The 20,535-nt window shown below is 43.7% G+C and overlaps 1 protein-coding gene across 12 annotated transcripts in view; it reads left to right on the top strand.

Moving 5' to 3' along the window:
* The window catches only part of DLGAP2 (DLG associated protein 2), a 406,771-nt gene that overhangs the window by 368,967 nt on the left and 17,269 nt on the right, over window positions 1–20,535 (top strand). For all 12 annotated transcript variants that reach the window (XM_083607163.1, XM_083607164.1, XM_083607158.1 and 9 more), the window contains 3 exons: window positions 7,506–7,591; window positions 9,136–9,551; window positions 19,084–19,175. In XM_083607163.1, coding sequence (XP_083463289.1) covers window positions 7,506–7,591; window positions 9,136–9,551; window positions 19,084–19,175 — 594 coding nt within the window. The remainder of the gene's footprint in view (window positions 1–7,505; window positions 7,592–9,135; window positions 9,552–19,083; window positions 19,176–20,535) is intronic.

Below are 20,535 nucleotides of genomic sequence, written 5' to 3'. Positions count from 1 at the left end.
AGTTACAGTTAGCCCTAGTGCTAATGCCTACTTGTATATATTCTTGAAATGAGTAGGTAACTGCTGGTAAAAAAAAATACCAGTATACCTTGGGATTATTCAATGGACTAAATAAAATATTTACCAATCTAAAGTTCAAAATAATATTTTTCAGTAGCTGTCAGGTTTCGAGGTCAGTGGTCACTGAAAGCCTCTTGAACACAACTGTCCATTTAAGTAAAGGTCATAAGGGTGACCTCTGTAAGGATCTCAGGAGTTCTGTAACATGCACCCCAATAATTCGATTCATTTTATTAGGTTCAGCTCATTTGTTACCAAAGGATGGGAGGGAGAGCACTCTTGCATTTTTTTTTTTACCTTGTTCCTTATGGTAAAATGCTGAATGCTGAGATTGCTGTCGGCTCCGAAGGTAGCACAACTGTCTCTACTCCATCTCAAATATAATGGAATATGGTGGTTGCCTTGTGAGAAACCATCCTCATTAAATAGAATTACTGCCCCTTTTAGACAAAAGCCATTCCAGTGACAATAATTATTGCCGGGTTTAAAGAGATGTCGTGAAAAGCTTCCTGATTAGATATGTCTCATTTAAAAGAGATCTTCTAAAAGCACTTCTTCCAGGAGTTTGGTAATGTGCAGCTTTAGCCAAGGTCCTAGGCATATAAAATACCACTGGGCTTTGATAGAAATCCATATATCTCCCTCTGTGACTTTGCTACGGGCCTACAGCTAATGTATAGAATTCAATTTAGCGTCAACATAAAATGTTCAGGTCAGCTCTTTTTCTGTATGCTTAGGCAGTAATTAAGCGTGGAGCTCTTAACGATTCACGCTGCAGTACTGCAATGAAGTCACTTATTTATTTATTTAAAAAAGAGAAGGGGTGAGGCTTAGATAGATGATAATAAAGAAAGCTTTGAAGAGTCTTTGATAGTTTGGGTTTCAAGGGATTCCTTTCCTGATCAGGCTTCTCTGCTCAAACAGGGGAGGTGCTGGCAGATGTTGTCATCTGTCCTGTACAGTCGTCCCGCCTTTAAAGGTGATGTCTTTTATAAGAGCTTTTCCTATTAGCTAGTTTTGTTTTGTGTACTTCACAGATTTGCCCAGCAATTTGCACAGAAAGCGTTGAATCTCTATAGCAACGAGGCATCTCATGTTCGGTGTCTATTGCTTCCTTTCAAGTACAGCAAATGACAAACATTATTTATGGTTGTGCCATTTGTGAAAGAAGATTTGTTTTGTCGTATACCTATTGCCAGGGTTGCAATAAATAAAAGCATCCTGACTTTTAATGTTTACAGTGCAGGAAATCATGTGCTTCATAAACCTTGTGGGTTTTCCCAGTGAAGCCTGTATTTAAGGCACCTGAGAAATTGGTTTTATTTACATACTTATTTGATTAACGGCAGCCCGAGTTTTCTCATTAGATGGCTGTGCAGTGACACTGCCTTGCACCTGCATGTCTTTCCATTCATAGCAGGCTCATTAATTACTGAATTTTTAAGCTCACACTCTGTTTTAACAAGGTTTGTACGCCAACGGTAGCAGTGCGGAGGACTGCAGCTTAACTTAAGGCAGTGAGCTACTCTTGACACTCTTCATTTTAACCTTTTTGCCTCTGCAGATGGAAATCAGCTACTGACTCTAGTAGGAATTTCATACAGAGCTGTTACAAAACTCAGATTTTCAGAGGAATAAAAGCAATCATGCGTACAGTATTTAAGCCAGCGGGAGTTATGCCATCAACACTATTCCACGCTATAGCCTCTCTGCTGACAAGGGAAATTTGGAACTAAAATATTGTCTCTGTTTTAAATATCCCTCCAGATTACTTGGAACACTGCAAGTGAGCTTCCCCTACTCTTGTTTTCTTTTATAATTCAGCCTTGTCTTAGATCCACCCCACACTTTACGGGAATTCCACGGGAATTCGGCTGCCATTTCCCCTCTTAGAGCATGCATAATACTTATTTTATTTTTATTTATATCCCAAGTGTTCTCTGATCGCATTCAAATAAATACAATAAAATCCATCAATAAAACCAACTGGGGAGACACACATATCTAAACCTTTAGGGGAACGCAACAGAATGTTGCAGTCAGTTTTGGCTCCCCAGTATACACACCCAATGGATGCGTGTTTCCCCTTCACAGGTCATGTAATCACTGCAGGAAACACTGGTAATGGTGTAACCCAGATGCCATGATTCTGCTGCAGGCTAGGCCTATGGTTGTAGGGCAGGATCCAACCAAGTAGTTCTATTTGTGCCATGGGATTTCCTCTCTTTCTCCTCCATCCGTTCGTCCCATCCCCCCACAAACTCCTCAAGTCTGCTCCAGAGGGTTAAAGGGAAACCCAGAACAGATTTTGGGAGCACATGAGGAGAGAAGAGGGCAAAAAAGTTACTTTACACAGCCAAACATTCTTGCCCTAACAGAGCTACTTTGTTGGGTATGCCTAAGGTATTTCAGAGCCAGTGTGGTGTAGTGGTTAAGAGTGGTAGACTCATAATCTGGTGAACGGGGTTCACTTCCTCGCTCCTCCCCATGCAGCTGCTGGGTGACCTTGGGCTAGTCACACTTCTCTGAAGTCTCTCAGCCTCACTCACCTCACAGAGTGTTTGTTGTGGGGGAGGAAGGGAAAGGAGAATGTTAGCCGCTTTGAGACTCCTTTGGGTAGTGATAAAGCAGGATATCAAATCCAAACTCTTCTTCTTCATATGTAGAATATATTCCATGGCTTGTATCCAACCGAGTCATGACTAACTTGTCCATTGATTTCAATGGGCTTTGCTCCGAGTATGTCTTAGTAAGGTACCACCCCACCATATAATAAAGCAGAACATCCATGGCCTTGTACAAGAAAAGATATTTGCAGGAGTATCGACACAGTTCAAACCTCCCTGCCCTCCCTGCTCCTGGTAAGCCACAGCAACACTGGTGCCGGAAAACACCACCACCACTCTTGGTCGGCCTCTCTTGAATCTTTACATATGTTAATTTGCTTTACACTGACCAAAAGAGCCACATTGAATGCTTCCTTGTTGTGACCTTCACTAATAGGAGGAGATAAGCAGCAAGTACACAAGACCACACTCGTGGATTCATGCCACCACTTCGGCATTTGAATCCAGACCGCTGCCAGGTTCATAAAGCTCCTATGACATAGGATTTTGAACCTTGTGGGGTTGGGTTTTTTAATTAAAACAACAACAACCCCACAAGGTTCTAGGCGTTCTTATTCTAAGGCTGGTGTAATGGCTTTAGGGGTTGCTTGTGCATAAGTTACCGCCGCTCTGGGCTAGGTTGCCTGGGTTAAACCGTTTCTCTCTGGACAGCCATCCACTCCGTGGCTGTTCAGTCGCTGGCAGAATCCGTCAGTGGGCGTTTCTTGAACCTCTTCCAGCAAAGAAGTTTTTTGATGCCAAGTCGCCGCCTACTTTCCCTGCGCGGAAGTCTTCTGCGCAGGGTGGGTGTGGGCAGCGGAGGACCTGTGCTCTCCTCGCTGGTCTCCTGCGAAGAGTCCTGGAGCCTCCTCTCTGCTTCCCCCATCGGCCCCCCTCTATCCCTGGTGTTGCGCTGATTTTCTTCCCCAGCCGGAGACCTGCCTCTCTCCCTGCTTGGCCCCTCTCCAGCATCGCTGTGGAGCCTCGCCTCCTCCTCTTGTTCCGATGGCAGTTCCCTGACAGCTGGGTAGCAGAAAGATCAATGAAAAGGGCTATGCTGGTCTAAATTTAGTTAAGAAGATACCAAGGTTCTGTTTTCAACATTACTGTCTAACCCAGATCACTGCCGGAACTTTGCAGGTTGAGAGGTCTCACTATTATTCTCACATCTACAAGGTGTTGGCTATCAAATGAATATCTAAAACATACACTTTCATGTTCTTTTTAATCATCTCATTGCCAGTAAAATATAGGCTTAAGTAATAATATGGACAGTGGCGTAGCGTGGGGGGTGCAGGGGGGCCGGCCGCACCGGGCGCAACATCTGGGGTTAGGGCAAATCCATGGGTTAGGGGGCGCAAATCCACGGGTTAGGGGGCGCAAATTACTTGCCTTGCCCCGGGTGCTGACAACCCACGCTACGCCACTGAATATGGATAACACGTTAACTTTGGAGAGGATAAATGTTTGCCCCCAAAGACCCATTCTAATAGTATACAGTCAGTTTTCTTAAGAAGATTGAGAAAATATTGCCATCCTTTACATCTTCTTGTAGGTTTTTTTTAAATGTTAACTAATTAGTGAATTTGTTACCGTATATACTCAAGTATAAGCCGACCCAAATATAAGCCGAGGCACCTAATTTTACCTCAAAAAATTCGGGAAACTTATTGACCCGAGTATAAGCTGGTTCACCACACCACAAACCTCCTGGTGGGCTGGAGTGAGTGAGTGTGTGTGTGCGCGCGCATGCACACACAGCAGAGGGGGCTTCTCTCTCCCCCCAGCTCCTCCCTTCCTCCTGCCTACCTAGGGTGGTGCCGAGAGGCAGAGGCTGGTGGCAGTAGTGGCAGAAGAAGAACAAGCAGTCTGAAAGGGCTGCTTTCGGGCTGCTCGTTCCTCCTCCGCCACTGCCGACAGGGACCCTCACTCGAGTATAAGCTGGGGGGGGCTTTTTCAGCATTAAAAATGTGCTGAAAAAGTCAGCTTATACTCGAGCATATACGGTCATTAATTTGGTTGCCTTTCACACTCTAAAAGGTCAAGGAATACTGGTTTAGATGGCAAAAACGTGAGGTCTTCAGTATGAAACTCAAGTTACAGTCATACCTCGGGATGACTACGCTTCAGGTTGAGCATTTTTGGGTTGTGCTCCACCGTGACCCGGAACTAACGGAGCACGGAAGCGGCGAATCGTGGGTTGCATTCACTTCAGGATGCGAATGGGGCTCCAGAACGGATCCCATTCTCATCCAGAGGTACCACTGTATTTGTAAGGATCAAATATTTGCTGGACATCGTTTCTTAAGGAAGGTGTTACAAAACAAATAAATATATATGCTATCATTTTTTTGTTTTAGTTGTTGTTGTGGTCAACCATACTTTCAGGATATTTTTCTAGGAAGCAAGCAAAATTTCCAGAGGTTTCAGTGATGAATTACACACTGTCATTTAATGAACTCCTTTTAATAATATTCACAGTGAACAGATATAGTATTATAACTCCACCAACAATGCACAGAAGCTGTTTTTATGGCACCCTCACCTTTCTAAAAACAGTCTGACAATTCATAGCATATTTTCCCTGCCTTCATGGTGTTAAATAACTCTGTTGATAATCTTCAGTGCTAATAGTAATAGACAGCAGCAAACTGTGTTGGGGGGGGAAATGTGTTGTTACTTCCTTTATCACTGCCATTTTCCCATTTTCCCTTGAACTTCAAATCCTTGTGATCTGTTTTCAGTAAGAGATTACAAAAAAAGAATCTAATAAACCTTCGGCTCCTATAGCTACCACCGATAGATTTATCAAATAATTAGCATTCGTTCTATAGCTCGGATTATGCTACTGATGTCGATTTCCTGTTCCTAAATATTAGAAATCATAAAATGGCACTGTGGGATGTGGCATTAAACAATTAACAAATGCAATGACACCATAACACACATGGCGTATGTGTGGAAACAGCATGGAACCAGCAGGGTTAGGGAGACAAGAATCTGCTCTGCACTGTCAGCAGTGACTATCACATCCAGCCCTGCATTTACTAGCAGATCTCTTAACCTTGGTAGGTCTGTGTGGCCTGGAAAATGTGCATATAAAGCAAAGGAAGTGGAAGTCTGACATGCTTCTCCCCTGGATGCCTTACAATTCAGCTACCTATCCCTCCTCCTTTGTAAAGTTCATGTGCAGAGGATACATTCCATCCCTGCAACTAACAAGTTATTTCCTGGCAAGAAATCAAGGCCTCAGCCTTGAAAGGACCAGTCTACTCTACTGCAGATCACTGGCTTGTCTTTCCATACTTACAACACATTCCAGAGTGCAAAGATGTTTCTCTGTACATAACATTTGGAGGCTTAAAGACAGCCTTTGATGCAATGATAGAGAGTGTAAGGGGTGGGGGTGGGTTGGGAACGAAATCCAATTTAGACAGCAGCCTCTCAAATTACTAGGGCACCCTGCGTCCAGGGAAATATCTAGGAAGCGTGCTTACATAAGCCCTGGGTATTATTATGACAAAGGGCAGTATATTACTACTAATAATCATAATAATGAGGTGAAGCATTCCAGTGCTATATCTATTAGTAGTAGCAGAAATATTTGTTTTATTGCAAGCTTAATTATGTAAAGTGCCCATTACTGTCCATTTCCTGAATTTTACAGGCATACAGGTAAACTTCTCCCCACCTGAACACTAAAAGCTCACCATATATATATATATATATATATATATGTATATGTATATATATGGGGAGAGGGTCCCTTCCACTGCCCAGATTTATTTTTGTGCACTTAGCACTAAAATGTTTAGCTTGCCAAATTGCATAGAAAATCCTCATTTGGCAATGGTTTCTGCTTCTAGGCATGGCAAGAAAATGAAAGGTATTAAAACATGGAAGTAATCGCTGGGGTATTTAGAGAGTGTCAGCACTGGCAAGCTGCATAGAACGATAACTTGGAGCAAGATATATGCCTCTTGTATTGATTTTTCTGGCACTGAGAATGTAACATTCAGAACTTTTAAAATCTAACTTAACTAAAGTATGCTTGAAGAATTCAGTTTCTGAGAATTTCATTACTAACTGCTCTGATCTGCCCCTCCCTGTCCAATGTGCAGACTGAAAGGTTTACTCTCCTTCAGATTTTGTGAAGTTTTGCAGTACAATTCTCAGTTCCAAAAATGTTTAAATTGGATGTTTTAACATAAAATCCATTTAGAAATGTGCACATTCAGATAAAATATACGTGCAAGTGAATGATGTGTGATGAAATACATATCTAATTGCATAGTTTTAAACACGAATTTTCATGCGGATTTTGATTAATGCACAAACAGGACAGACCTATGAATAACCACATACAAAATTGGCATAGACTGGAAATAAACTAATCCATCCACCCTGAATTAAAAGTTCAGTTTTGATCACGTACTACAAGACTACACATAAGGAGCCTTTGAATCTCTGGTGGTCGAGAAGAGGGATGTCAAGCACAATGCGACTCCATGTGTTCATTCAACATGGTTTCCAAAGTATGCGGGAAGAATGACAAAACAGAGCCATAGTTGTTCCTCGCAGTTTTGCAATATACAACAGCACACTATTTGAAATATTTCACTCCATGAGATTCCCCCCCCCCATCCTGTGATCTCAAATACACCTCCTTGCAGATAACCTGTGCTGCAATCAGTGTGTATGATCCATTCGTAGACATGTTTGGGCCTGGATTGCTACTCGTAAAGAGAGAAATGTAATGTTAGTTTAAATCCACGAGGTAGTAATAATTCCAGGTTTTCAATGTTCACTTCTGCAGATTTATCTTTTGTGTTGAACTAGGTGGAAACAGCAACTGATTCAGATACCGAGAGCAGAGGCCTACGGGAATACCACTCAGTAGGAGTGCAAGTGGAAGATGATAAACGGTATGTCAAGTAAAGGCACAATGTGTGTGTGTGTGTGTGTGTGTGTGTGCATGATATAATGTGGTGTGAGTCTTCAAGAAAACATGTGCCATGTATGTGCATGTATTTGGTGTGTTTACATGTGAACATTTTACCATTATTAGAAATCATTTAATAATAGCTATGAGCAACCTTGCCCCACAATTAATATCTATTCTATTTATTTATTTCTCCCAAAGCAGCTTACTGTTTTAAAAAGTCACATTAAAAAACACACCAAAGTATTACTACCTACACAATGAAAATCAATACAAATTTGTTTAATAAAACCAAACAAGCAGCATGTTATACAACCACATAGAACATCACTGCTAGCCGTCTCATTGGATGATAGCTACTCCAGTTTGGCTTATCCAAAAGCCGATTGGCAAAGAAATACCTTTAAGCCTTGCCTTAAAAATAAAAATAAAAAATCAAGCCAAACAGGGAATATTTACATATTTTAGACCAGAGGTCGGCAACTTAAGGCCCATGGGCCGGTTCTAGCCCATGAGCCCATGGCCTGTTCCATGGATCGGCGTGGGGATTCCGTAGTGGTTCCTTTTCGTGGCGCGGGCGCCATTTTTTTCCCGCCGACATTTTTCCCCCTCTTCCTCACCGAGGTGGAACCTCCTCCCTCCCTCCTCCTGGTGCAGCAAATTTTCGGCCAATCGCCTGCTAAGGTTTGAGGCCCTGGCCAATGGGCAAGCAACGGCTGTGCGTGGCCGAGAGGAGGAAGGGGCTGAGTTGAGCTGGCCAAGTGCATTTCCAGCAGCCCCTCATCGGAGCAAGCTGTTTGCCACCACTGCTCATGCTGCCACCGCTCTGCCAAGCGTGGCTCCTGTGCCTGCCCTTGCAAGCGGTAGAGGCTGTCGTCATCAGCAGAGGAGGAACAAGCAGCCCGAAAGCAGCACTTTTGGGCTGCTCGTTCCGCCACCGCCGCCAGCCTCTGCCTCTTGGAAGCTCCCTAGGTGAGCAGTGAGACAAAAGGGGCTGGGGAAGAGAGAAGCCCCCTCTGCCATATGCGCATGTGTGCATGCGCGCACGCACACACACACACTCCAGCCCAACAGGAGGTTTGTGGTGTGGTGAACCGGCCCACCCCCAAAAAAGCTTGCCGACCCCTGTTTTAGACCTTAAGATTGGTCATTCATCTATTTGCTGTTATTTGGTTTAGTGATAATCTGAGTCACTGCGGCATTTGCAGACCGTTCTCTCCAGTTCACTTACAAATGAGGTGCTTTGTTTTCTACTGTGGGAACAAATCAATGTTTGCTTCCAAAGGTGGCTTGAATGATTTTCATTAGTATCGTTCTTCTGATCAATAGTCCCATTGTGTCCTATGTAGAGTATGCTTCATTCACTTGCTTCATTCAAATAACCATGTTTGTTTTCTATTAATATTTCTGAACAGTAATGATAAAAGATTCTGAATGGCTGCAGAGTTGAGATATTGTGATTTTATCGGGGGGAAACGTATTTTGGGCAATATGTGGATCCATGTGCTGTTTTCCATTCCTCTCCAGGCATGGGCGGTTTAAGCGCTCAAATAGTGTAACAACAGCGGTTCAGGCTGACCTGGAACTCGAAGGCTTTCCAGGACACATAACAATGGAGGACAAGGGACTTCAGTTTGGTGGCTCTTTCCAGCGGCATTCAGAACCCAGCACCCCTACTCAATATGGTGCGGTAAGAACTGTACGGACACAGGGGCTGTTTAGTTACAGAGAAGATTATAGGACCCAAGTAGACACCTCCAACCTCCCACCACCTGAACCTTGGTTGGAACCAGCCATTGAGACAGTTGAAACAGGGCGCATGTCTCCATGTCGACGAGATGGATCTTGGTTTATGAAGTTGCTACATACTGAGACCAAGAGGATGGAAGGGTGGTGTAAAGAGATGGAGAGAGAAGCAGAAGAAAACGATCTTTCTGAAGAAAGTAAGACCATAGCCATATTTTGTATTTTCTTTTAGGGTACTTCTGAAACTGTCTAGTGCTTCTTTAATGTTTATATTATTGCTGTGATCACTCGGGTAAATCTGATAAAACCCAACCCTTCTTATTAAATCAGAGACCTATAACTTTATTTTGTAGTAGTAGTAGTAAAAGGAAGAAGTTTCTAAGGAAAGTTGTTGTTTGATAGCATGCTGACCTCTTGATTATTTGCACTGCGTATGATGCACCTTTGGGATTTTGCTTCTATATGTTATATGTCTCCTGGGACTATAGAAGTTAAAACCTATTGAGTTATCTACATAGAAAAGCTCACACACATATATTCCCCGTAGTCTGTGATTTCCAAATATGAAGGAGAATTCACATTTGATCCCACAGAAACATAAAATACAATTTATTGAAATTTGAAGGAAAGGAAGAAACAGAACATGGCCCATGAATTCTCAGAATTTTCTATAACTTTACAGCTAACTTTTTAAAAGTTATATTATACTATTATTATGTTATGTTATGTTATGTTGTTATGTTGTTATGTTATGTTATGTTATGTTATGTTATGTTATGTTATGTTATGTTATGTTATGTTCAGATACAGGGAAGATAAAAGAAAGAAATCCCAACTGCATTGCATTTTTAAATTCCCACGTCCAAAGTTCAGAATCTTTTGAGGGCTTATTCCGTGTTTCCACTTTGGATGGTAATCAGGATTCAGTATAAATATTGTCCACCCAGTGTGATTTGTTCCATATTTTCACAAGCATCATTGGTGCCACACTATGCTTGCTTGAACCCCATAGCAGTGCAACTGGTGGGACCGAGCCACCCTCCTGACACTGGTGTCACTGCTGCTTACCTGGATGTGTCTAGGGTGGGGCAGGGTGGCGGCAATGTGGGGGCCACATAGGCATATTGGTGCAGCCAATCCCGTGACCCTGCCAGTGTGCCTGTGCACCCCCCTTCCACTGCTAGGCCCTATCCCATCCCCACCCAGGTAAGCAACAGGGATGCTGGTGTTGGGAAGGTGGCTGTTGCATTGCTATGGGCTTAAGCAATCTTAGTGTGGCACTGATTCTGTTCATGAAAAATATGAAACAAATCACATTATATAAGCATAGATGCCGTGCTTGGGTTTACGGGGCATTTCCAGTGCTGATCAAGGCAATGCGCTCTACGTGGGGCTACCTTTGAAGGTGACTCGGAAACTACAACTAATCCAGAATGCGGCAGCTAGACTGGTTACTGGGGGCGGCCGCCGAGACCACATAACACCGGTCTTGAAAGACCTACATTGGCTCCCAGTACGTTTCCGAGCACAATTCAAAGTGCTGGTGTTGACCTTTAAAGCCCTAAACGGCCTCGGCCCAGTATACCTGAAGGAGCATCTCCACCCCCATCGTTCTGCCCGGATGCTGAGGTCCAGCGCCGAGGGCCTTCTGGCGGTTCCCTCATTGCGAGAAGCAAAGCTACAGGGAACCAGGCAGAGGGCCTTCTCGGTAGTGGCGCCTGCCCTGTGGAACGCCCTCCCATCAGATGTCAAAGCGATAAATAACTACCTGACATTCAGAAGACATCTTAAGACAGCCCTGTTCAGGGAAGTTTTTAATCTGTGATATTTTAGTGTATTTTTGGTTTCTATGGAAGCCGCCCAGAGTGGCTGGGGAAACCCAGCCAGATGGGCGGGGTACAAATAATAAATTATTATTATATTATCCATCCTCAATAGGAAGAAGGGGAATTGCTTTGCAGACTGCATTATATTACCAAGCTCAGCCTCTTTGTTTACAGTCTATTACCACCTATTGTCTTTTATTCGGTTGACAACAGGGGTCCACAGAATATTGCCACCAATGGTAAAAAGCATTTTATTCTGGAAACAGCAAGGAAACGCTTCATGACGCTGTATAACAAGAGTAACACTTTATTATTATTATTATTATTTTAAAAACAACCAACTGGGAGGGGGAAGGGGTGCCTCTTTCGAAATGAAGCCAGGTTGTGTCCTGTGTTGGGACACAGCATCAGTGTGGGGAAGGATGGAGGGGTTACTTCAAACAGACTTGTTCACCGCCACTCATCCCCTGTAAAATGACACCAGGAATCATATAATGTACGTAAGGTAAAGGACCCCTGGACGGTTAAGTCCAGTCAAAGGCAACTATGGGGTTGCTGCACTCATCTCACTTCAGGCTGAGGGAGCCAGTGTTTGTCCACAGACCGCTTTCCGAGTCATGTGGCCAGCAGGACTAAACCACTTCTGGCTCAACAGGACACTGTGACAAGTACCAGAGCGCATGGAAATGCCGTTTGCCTTCCCACTGCAACGTAGGTTGGTTTCCCTGCCTTTAGCCCCAATGGTCACCAACAGCCATGGCATGTAACAATATAACCAAATAATTCCCTTTTGCAGTTCAAGCTTCTGCATACCTACTTATTTCCCACGGGGCTTCCTCAGAAGGAAGCCTTCTTAAAAGAAATGGAGGACAGATATGTGTGGAGAAAGAGTTACGCTTGCTTTGGGGCTTGTTTGAATCTTCCCGATGAAAAGCTCTATTCTCCTGGTTTTTCATCACATACCATCTGGCACTTTTGCGCCTTCATGGGTTGATAAGCGCACACTCAAGAGGGCGTCGTGATATCGCAGCCTGAAATAACAAAGGGTCCTGTGGCACCTTAAAGGCTAACAGATTTATCGTGGTCTCTTTATTGTCCTTTGCTGTGACAGACTCTGGGATTTGTCACAGCTTGAAATGCATCTTGATCGACATACATGACATGAACACTCCTTGATGAGCGCAAGTCGTTTTGGCTCAAGGCAACCATTCAGGTGCTACTACTTTCTATGGTGAAATACTGCTTCCAGTAGGCTTTACAGGAAAGTCTGTATATTTAACGTGTGAGTGCTTGTCCATCTCTGTATATTAATGTAGCCTGAGTAGATCTTCTCCAAGATACAACCAGACAATATTGATGGCATAATACGTTTATGCTGTTTATCTTCTGTGATTTATGCCTACCAATAAAGGTTTAGCCAAAGTAGACATGCGGTTTGAAAGGCAAGGCTGCTTCCTGTGAATGCAGATTTGAGCAAACACGATGGCAGTGAGATTCTAAAGCTCCACTCGTGTCCAAGTATCACCAGATATTATACACCCGCAGCATAGTCAGTCCTCTTTTGATTGTGAATGTGCTGTTTCAAGGAGTTTGCAAAGCTATTGAAAACAGACCCTAGGAGTTTGCCTCGCAGGTATACTGTGTCATGATCTAACTCATTTGGGCTGTAGTTTTTGCTTCTGATTCCCTGGGTAGCTGGACATGCAAGGCAGCTTTTGCTGTGGACAGAATAATCAACCTGATAGAAGCGAGGAGGACAAAACAGTCTTCCCAGTTCCCCCGCTCCCAAGACACTGCCTCTGGAGAGCCAGTGTGGTGTAGTGGTTAAGAGCGGTAGACTCGTAATCTGGGGAACCGGGTTCGCGTCTCCGCTCCTCCACATGCAGCTGCTGGGTGACCTTGGGCTAGTCACACCTCTTTGAAGTCTCTCAACCTCACTCGCCTCATAGAGTGTTTGTTGTGGGGGAGGAAGGGAAAGGAGAATGTGAGCCGCTTTGAGACTCCTTTCGGTAGTGATAAAGTGGGATATCAAATCCAAACTCCTCCTCCTCCTCCTCCTCTTCTTCTTCTTCTTCTTATTCTTCTTCTTATTCTTATTCTCTGATCACCCCACCATAAATGCCTGCAGGAGACAGCAAAGGGAGGTATCAAGTTTGACTGGCAGGTTGGAGGATAAATCTTATGGGTTTTGCTGAGAATGTGTGGGTTCCAAATGGGATGTGCCAAGCAGAGCCAGTGGCCACCTCAGAGCAGAAACAATTCATATGTATAAGCCAGCAATCTCAGGTCATACTTTGCTAGATCAGACCAAAGAACACATTTGGCCCTAGTACACTTTTTGCACCTGGTAATGAGCTGTCAGGTGCCTCTGATAAATTTACAGGCCACCATTTGCTCTTTGTCCCTGGGTGGCTGAAAACCAGGGGCATACTGCTTAGAGAACTTTCAATGGCTAGCATGGATAATAGGGACAGATAACTTCATGACTATTTTTAACAGTCATTTTGGCCCTGTTCTCATGATGTATACTGCAAGCACAGGTAGAAAGGGCAAAGGTTGTGATTCTAGCTTGGTTCTTGAAGGCCTGAATGGAGCCCTTGTGTGACTGGGAAGTCTGGGTGTACAGTTGTATGTACGCCTAACTCCACAGGTTGGGAGTGGAACCAGTGGGCACAATCCTGCCTGCCTTTCTTGTGCCTACCTTTCTTTTGGTCTATAGCAATAGCATGGTGGAATATAGATTACCTTAATTTCCCCCTATAAACAAACAGACAAAACAGGCTCCGGGGAATATGGCCTTCTTAAGCAGCTTAGTGACAGCAGCATCAAGAAGCAGGAGTGTGGTTGGGTCAGGAATAAGGCACCCACTGGCCCCAACTATAGGAGGCCCTGGGGGCTCGAGCACCCACACCGTGGAGGCTTCCAATGCCCCCCAATGGTGTCCAAGGCCTTGCAAGGCCTCAGAAATGGTGTCTGAGGCCTCCGGTGTGACTTCCAGTGCCTCACATAGCACCAGAATTCACGTCTGAGGCCTTTTGGGGCCTCAGGTGTGACTTCCGGGGTCCCCAGACACCGCTAGGGCACACACAATGTGGCATCATGTCATTACGACACAACGTGACATCATGACATCACATCATGTCGCACACCTCTGGGGACCCATAATCTGGGGCCCAAGTCGGCGCCTCTGAAGGCACCTGATGCTCTTCTGTGATAGAAAGGGTAGAAGCACACTGCACACTTTGCAAAGTGCACTTTATAAGTTGTTTGGCCATTCATTTTCTAATTTAGCTAGACTGAAAATGTGTGGTCTGGAATTGAAAAACCTGACCAATACATATATTTATGATAGCTATCAATAAAACTGAGGCAGGATTTTCAGTGTGTGTGTGTGTGTGTGTGTGTGTGCGTGATTTTACTTTACTAAAGGAGATTTATTTAATAAATTCTCTTTTTAAATTAGTCAGATCCATCAGTGAATTTAAATCAAATATATCTTAAGAACCCACTTCTACAACGGAGATACTTTAGAAAACAATAACAGAAAATCAATTAGAACATAAAGCTAAAATGTCAGAATTCTGTTTAGCATCATAGTTTATCTCACTATACAAATTTCTACATGCATTTTATCCTAAAATACACATTTTAATGCATTTTGGTACTTTTGTTTTTATAGTTGAGAACTGTATCGCGAAATCTGGAGAAATACAAAATTTGAAGAATGATTACATTGTGTGATATCCAATACGGTTAAACTCAGATTAAACCCATTGAAATAAACGGGCTTGAGTTACTAAAGTTCATTGATTTAAATGGATCTACTCTGAATATGACTAACATTGGATACCATCCATTTCAATCTGCACATTTTACAGCAGGTCAGTTCTATCAGAATTCAGAAAAATCCAATTCCTCAAGCATCCTAGGCATAAAGCGAGATTCATTCTGTGAGCCGTTTGTTACCCAGGTAGTGTCTCAATTGCTTGAACAGACAAGGAATCACTCAAAGTGAAATTTAAAAAGCGGCCTGCAAGACTTAGATATAGATTTCAGTCTGTTCCCTCCCCTGCCCTGTCACTTTAACCAGTCTCTGAAATGTGAAGAGCTAACATCAGTGCCATCAGCTAACATCAGTGCTTAGCTCATTTTAAAATGGGCATTCTCAGCTGGTCTCAGTGTGCTCTACTTCTGCCAATATGGCCCTCCCATGCAACAAGATCCGCAATCAATTTATACCTTGATTGGAACTTGCTCCCATCCAACTGAAGTCACTGAGGTTCTCATTACTCTCGAGATGCAGCAACAAGATGGATGGCTGACTGAAACTGGCCACTCAGGGCATATCTGACCAGTTTTCAAGCAGCTCCACTCCCCGCCCCCGAACTCCAGGTACAGTTCAAAATGCCTGCTGCAACAAAAGCTGGCATGGACTATTCATCCCAGACTTTCATTGTTGATTTATGAGGGCAGATTGAAAAGGCACCCCAAAGACTGGGGCATTCTTTAGCAGTCGTCTAGCATCCATTATCTTTTTAGGTGGAAACTCATCATTATTTAATATGAGGTAGCAGAAGGTTTACGAGGGATGCGGGTGGAGCTGTGGGTTAAACCACAGAGCCTAGGGCTTGCCGATCAGAAGATCAGCGGTTTGAATCCCCGCGACGGGGTGAGGTCCCTGCTCCTGCCAACCTAGCAGTTTGAAAGCACATCAAAGTGCAAGTAGATAAATAGGTACCGCTTCGGTGGGAAGGTAAACAGCGTTTCTGTGCGCTGCTCTGGATCGCCAGAAGTGGCTTAGTCATGCTGGCCACATGACCCGGAAGCTGTACACCGGCTCCCTCAGCCAATAAAGCGAGATGAGTGCCACAACCCCAGAGTCATCCGCAACTGCACCTAATGGTCAGGGGTCCCTTCACCTTTACTTTTAGCAGAGGGTTTGAGCCTTTCCCCACTCCCCATTTTTTTAAAGAAAAAAGAAGTTTGCTGGCATGTGAAACAGTGTCAGAGTTGCAGTCAAGGCGGCCCTCAGGTGTTTCCCTTGGAACATCCTAATGGAAACAACACTTCAGGGTGGCCTAAAAGTTGGTCTACTGCTTGAGAATCCACTTTCTTTGTTCTTGAGTCAAGTTCTCTTCATTCATAATACCAGTAAAGAAAAATAATCCTTTGATTTGACTCCACTATCCTTTCCGACTGCTGCACCATTCTTTAAAGCTGCCAGCCTAAAGTTTGACTGCCACTTTGCGGTGTGTCCAGTTATGTGTACCCATGTAATCTGTTGTGATGAATTTCATTGGTTCAACTTTGGGGCCTACTTTGTATGGTCTGGTTCATAGTGTACAGTTTGCTCTTGGCTTGAGTTTGTGGTTTGCAAGGAGAGAGCTTAGCCACAAGCCTGGGGTCAGACAACCTGCAAAGTGTGGCACAGGAGTAAAAGTAGACCAGGGAGGAGTGTAGCTGCTGCACAGTCACAGTGAACAGTAGTTCATTTTTTGTGTTCTGCTAAGGCATCCTATGCCATGACGTTCAATTGTTCCCAGGGAGAGAGATAGCTGCCCTCACTGGCTCGTAGGCATGTCCAAATTAATCAATGTCATTTTCCTTCCATTTTTTTCACTCCTACATTCAGTTGCTCACATTTCCAAATCTATGTGTGATTTAAAACAAAATTGCCAAAGCCTTCTGATAATTCAGCAGCATTTTAGCATGCAGGTCTGCTAACATACATACCTTTGTTTGCAATTTTGATGCATGTGCACCTTTTACAAATCAATTCCCCCTAACAAAATGCATTTTGTGCACTTATTTTCACCAACATATGAATTATTGTGCACAGTTCTCCTGTGCACATTACTTGGATGTAGAACCACATTGCAAAATTCAGAACAAGGGATGACTGTATTTTGATTCTCGAATTGTCTCGGAAAGTGAGAATTCAGTAGATTTGCCCATAAATGTGAACTGGACTGATTTCCTTCCCTACTGGCCAGTGGGGGCAGGCATCATTTGCCCCCCAGAATCATGCTATAGACTCATTCCTATTGGATTGTTCTGTGGCTAATCGAAATGCCACTGGGCTCCTTTGACTGCAGCTCCACCACTGCTTGAAGCATTAGCAAAAGAAGAAGCAGCAGCAGCAAATAATAGCTTGAAAAATCAGGGTTCTGTGTCACACTTGGAGCCTACTCAAGTAGAGGAGAACCCCCATTACAGACATTCAACCCCCAATACATGGGGAGATGGCTGCAGGGTCAGCCAAAGGGATGTACTGGGAATATGGATAATGGGCTTCTCCCCACTTGGTGCCATAGTAATTGCGTAGAGGGGAGAGAATCAATGAAATGGACTATTTGCGGCAGATTGTCATGACCCAGGCATGATAATTCCTGATAGTAAAGTTCCTAGTGTACTTGAAGGGACCTATGTCTGTGTTTTATTCAAAACACACAGAGAGAGAGATACCTCTGTTGACTGGATTAACTCTCCTTAAACTTTCAATGCGACTGACATGTTTATAATGCTTGCTTTAAGCTCGTCCTGTGTTTTCAGGACGAGGCTGCTTGGAAACCAGAATAAACTATGTTTACGCACAAGAAAGCAGAAATCAATGTCCATTAATGAATCCCCACTTGGGGATATTTATTTAACTCAACAGCATTAAGTAACTAAAAAAAAAAAAAAGCAATAGCAATAGCAATATGTGTTATAATAATCCATCTGCTATTTTAGCACCTTCCCTTCCGTCCTCTTCTTCCATTTCCTTCCTCTTCAGCTAATTTCTCCTCATTCTGTTCATTAAGCTGGGTCAAATGCTAACACATTTCACCGAGCAATATTTTAATTAAAAAACAACAACATTGGTGACTATGGCTGCAATCCTACACCTTTCAAGTTAATGAAATTAAGCAAGGGTAAATGGCTGAGCCTGTAAGTCCTCACAAATGAAGCAGCCTTTCCCTGTGTCAACATTGTTGAGTTGAAATAAGCAATGAACCAACCCAAATTCAGAGTGTTCGGATTCAGCAAGCTTGTCTATCAGCCACTTTTTAAATACATGTATTTATTTGTTCACATATCTGAGACCTGTATGTATTCTGCCGTTTCCATAAGGAAACTCACACCATGTAGGCAAAATCCAGCAAACGTTAGTCATGGCTTAAAAATCTTACACACACTTACTTGGGAGTAAGCTCTACTGAAAACAGTGGAATTCACATTCCAAGTAATGTTAAGAACAATGTAATGGGAGCTATTCATACTTTATAAGTCTCATTTATTTCAAGGGCACTTAGCAACAACTGACTTGCACATGCAAAAACATGTGCTGAGTTTTCAAAATTCACCTTGGATCCTAGAACAGAGTGTAACCATTTCTTAAAAAGACCCCAAAAATGAAGCTTATTTGCTTTGCTGAGCATGTTGTAAGACCTCTGTGACTTCTCATTCGCCATGCCTCTGTGACCTCCTAGCAGTCCCACCAAGTCCATTGGGCATCAGCTGCCACTGCCTGCAGATCCTCTGTAAACAGATGAGTGAGCAAAGGATAGCAATTCACCTAGTGCAGAAATCAAACCAATATCTAGCAAAAAAAACCACAACCCTACCCAACCTTGCAAGTGTGATTTCACTCTATTTTTTACCAATGGAGAAAATAATTTCATTTCCTTCCCCCCACCCCACCATCCCCAGGGCAATTCCTCTTTAAGATTTTGACAAAATAAATGCAAGTTACAATAGGATCTCTGGGTTTCTATCTTCCTTGAACAGGGTTTAAGAAGAAAAGTTCTCAATGACAGGATTTCCCAGCTTAACATTTTTGTTAACACAAAAGAATTGGTGCCTTGTTTTGTTTTGTTTTTGCTTCAAACCCATACTAAAGATAACCACCTTGCCTGTTCAGTTCTAGGTAAGATCCGGAGCGCCGTGGGAAGTGCTCAGCTCCTCATGTCTCAGAAATTCCAGCAATTCTATTGGCTATGTCAACAGAATCTGGTAAGTCGACATTCTTAAACATTGCTCAGCAGATATGACTCTACTTCCTCTTCTATCTTGTCTGTTATCATTTTCTTAAGCCATAGGTGGAGTATCTCCCCAAGTTAATATTTCACAGTGCGCTTTTGAAAGTTTCATTCCTCCAAGGACACCTGGCTTGTCACTTGAGAGACATACACACAAAATCCTGGAAGAAAGAGTTGTATGCAATTAAATCATGGTGCATTTGAAACAAGTGCTTCAAGCATAGACACTCCAAGTGTCCCTATTTTCCAGGGACAGTCCCGGATTTACCGAAACCGTCCCAGTTTCTGATTTGATCCTGGAATGCTTTTCTTAAAGGTAAAGGTAAAGGGACCACTGACCATTAGGTCCAGTCATGGGCAACTCTGGGGTTGCGGCGCTCATCTCACTTTATTGGCCGAGAGAGCCGGCGTACAGCTTCTGGGTCATGTGGCCAGCATGACTAAGCTGCTTCTGGCAAACCAGAGCAGCGCACGGAAACACCGTTTACCTTCCCGCCGGAGCGGTACCTATTTATCTACTTGCACTTTGACGTGCTTTCGAACTGCTAGGTTGGCAGGAGCAGGGACCAAGCAACGGGAGCTCACCCCGTCGCGGGGATTCGAACCGCCAACCTTCTGATCAGCAAGTCCTAGGCTCTGTGGTTTAACCCAGAGAGCCACCCGCGTCTCGCTTTTCCTTAGGATGTCCCTATTTTCATGGGAGAAATGTTGAAGGGAATGGAGTTATGTGACCCCCCCCCCAATACCAAGGAGATAAGTAACTATATAACCTTTAGAAGACACCTGAAGGCAGATGTGTAAGGAAGTTTTTAAATGTTAAATGTTTTGTTGTGTTTTTATATATGTTGGAAGCTGCCCAGAGTCCCCCAAGAACCTCCACCCCCAAAAAAAAATCTGCTCTGGAGAAGATTTTGTAGAAGTGCAGAGAGCACAGAGGGGAGGGAGGTAAAGTTCCACTGTGCTTGCAGAAGTTGTTTTCTTCTCCTGGCAGGGTGGCTCACTTGCAAGTCACATGAGCTGTTTTGCTACTAGTCCTAAAGGTAAAAGTAAAGGATCCCTGACAGTTAAGTCCAGTCACGAAAGACTCTGGGGTTGCGGCGCTCATCTCGCTTTACTGACCGAGGGAGCCGACGTTTGTCCATAGACAGTTTTTCCAGGTCATGTGGTCAGCATGACTAAGCCACTTCTGGTGAAACCAGAGCAGCACATGGAAACGCCGTTTACCTTCCTGCCAGAGTGGTACCTATTTATCTACTTGCACTTTGATGTGCTTTCGAACTGCTAGGTTGGCAGGAGCTGCTAGTCTTAGCGGCAGGCGAAAGGCTAGCAGAATC

This window comes from Podarcis filfolensis (assembly GCF_964270895.1).
Source record: "Podarcis filfolensis genome assembly, chromosome: 3".
Taxonomy (NCBI): domain Eukaryota; kingdom Metazoa; phylum Chordata; class Lepidosauria; order Squamata; family Lacertidae; genus Podarcis; species Podarcis filfolensis.
The sequence above is the reverse complement of the archived record's forward strand: the minus strand, read 5'-3'. Positions and strand labels throughout refer to the sequence as shown.